The sequence below is a fragment of the Emiliania huxleyi genome (genome assembly GCF_000372725.1).
Source record: "Emiliania huxleyi CCMP1516 unplaced genomic scaffold EMIHUscaffold_8940, whole genome shotgun sequence".
Classification (NCBI taxonomy): domain Eukaryota; phylum Haptophyta; order Isochrysidales; family Noelaerhabdaceae; genus Emiliania; species Emiliania huxleyi.
In genome coordinates, this window is record NW_005195345.1 from 1 (window position 1) to 1000 (window position 1000).

The following is a 1000-nucleotide window of genomic DNA, read 5'->3' on the forward strand; positions in this document are numbered from 1 at the left end:
GCAAGGACAGCGATGAGGAAGCGGCGGGACCAGCGCCGGCCGCGAGAGGCCCGCGCCGCAGCGCGCGGCACGACGTCTCCGACTGAGAGCCGGGATACGCCAACTTCGGCGTCGGTCGCCTGGCTGTGGCGAATGATCTGCCCAGTGGCGAACCGGCCGTGGCGGCGCTGCTCTTCTGCGAGAGCCTCGGTGCGCGAGCGAGACAGCGGCGGCGGCTTCTTGGTCACATCGCCGACGGAGAGGCGGCTCGGAGGCAGCTGCTTCGCGCCGCTCTGCGCCGCGCTCGCCTTCGGCGGCCGGCCTGCGGTCGTGACGTCGCCGACGGAGCGGCGGTCTTGCGGCGGCCCGGCGGGCCTGGCTTGCTTGCGCTGCGCCGACCGAGCGACGGCAGCGTTCTGTCGAGAGCGTGGTTCACTGATGGGAGGGCGATCGGGTTCGGCCATTTCGGTTGGCAAGCTGGTTGCAAGCTGCGGTTGCGAGGAGGGAGACGCGGAAGTGCTCAAAGATCCGGACGACCGTGACAGCGCCTCGCCTTGTTTTTTTTCCCTGGGCTGTGTGTCTTGTGTCTTCCTGTTTGTGTCTGTGTGTCGCTCGTGCGTGTCGACATCATCTGTCCAGCGTCCACCCATACCGCGTTGGTGTCCAGTCCGAGCCTGGCTGTTCTTCACCTTTCTAGCTACCTATTTTTGCCTTTTTGTGTGTTGTTCAGTGTTGAGAGAGAGAGAGATTTTTAGCAATACCAAACAACTCTAACACTCACACGTCATTTGGGGCCTGGAGCCCATGTTTTTGAGATTTTTGTTTGTTGTGTGTTGGTGTCCAGTCCGAGCCTGGCTGTTCTTGATTCACCTTCCTACCTAACCTTCAAACACATCTCTCTCTCCTAACCTTAAGCGTGAACAGGGCTCCAGGCCCCAAAGGACGTGTGAGTGTTAGAGTTGTTTGGTATACCTTTGTTTGTAACCTTTGTGTACTGCGTCGGTTTAACTCTGTTGTGCGA

General features: G+C 60.0%; 1 protein-coding gene across 1 annotated transcript; it reads right to left on the bottom strand.

The window, feature by feature from the left end:
• Positions 1-8: 8 nt before the first annotated feature.
• EMIHUDRAFT_259279 (hypothetical protein) lies at positions 9-443 on the bottom strand (the record flags this gene model as incomplete). The annotated part of the gene is made up of 1 exon (XM_005757908.1): positions 9-443. A coding segment is annotated over one exon (435 nt), but the record flags the coding sequence as incomplete, so codon positions are not given.
• Between the last annotated feature and the right edge of the window lie 557 nt (positions 444-1000).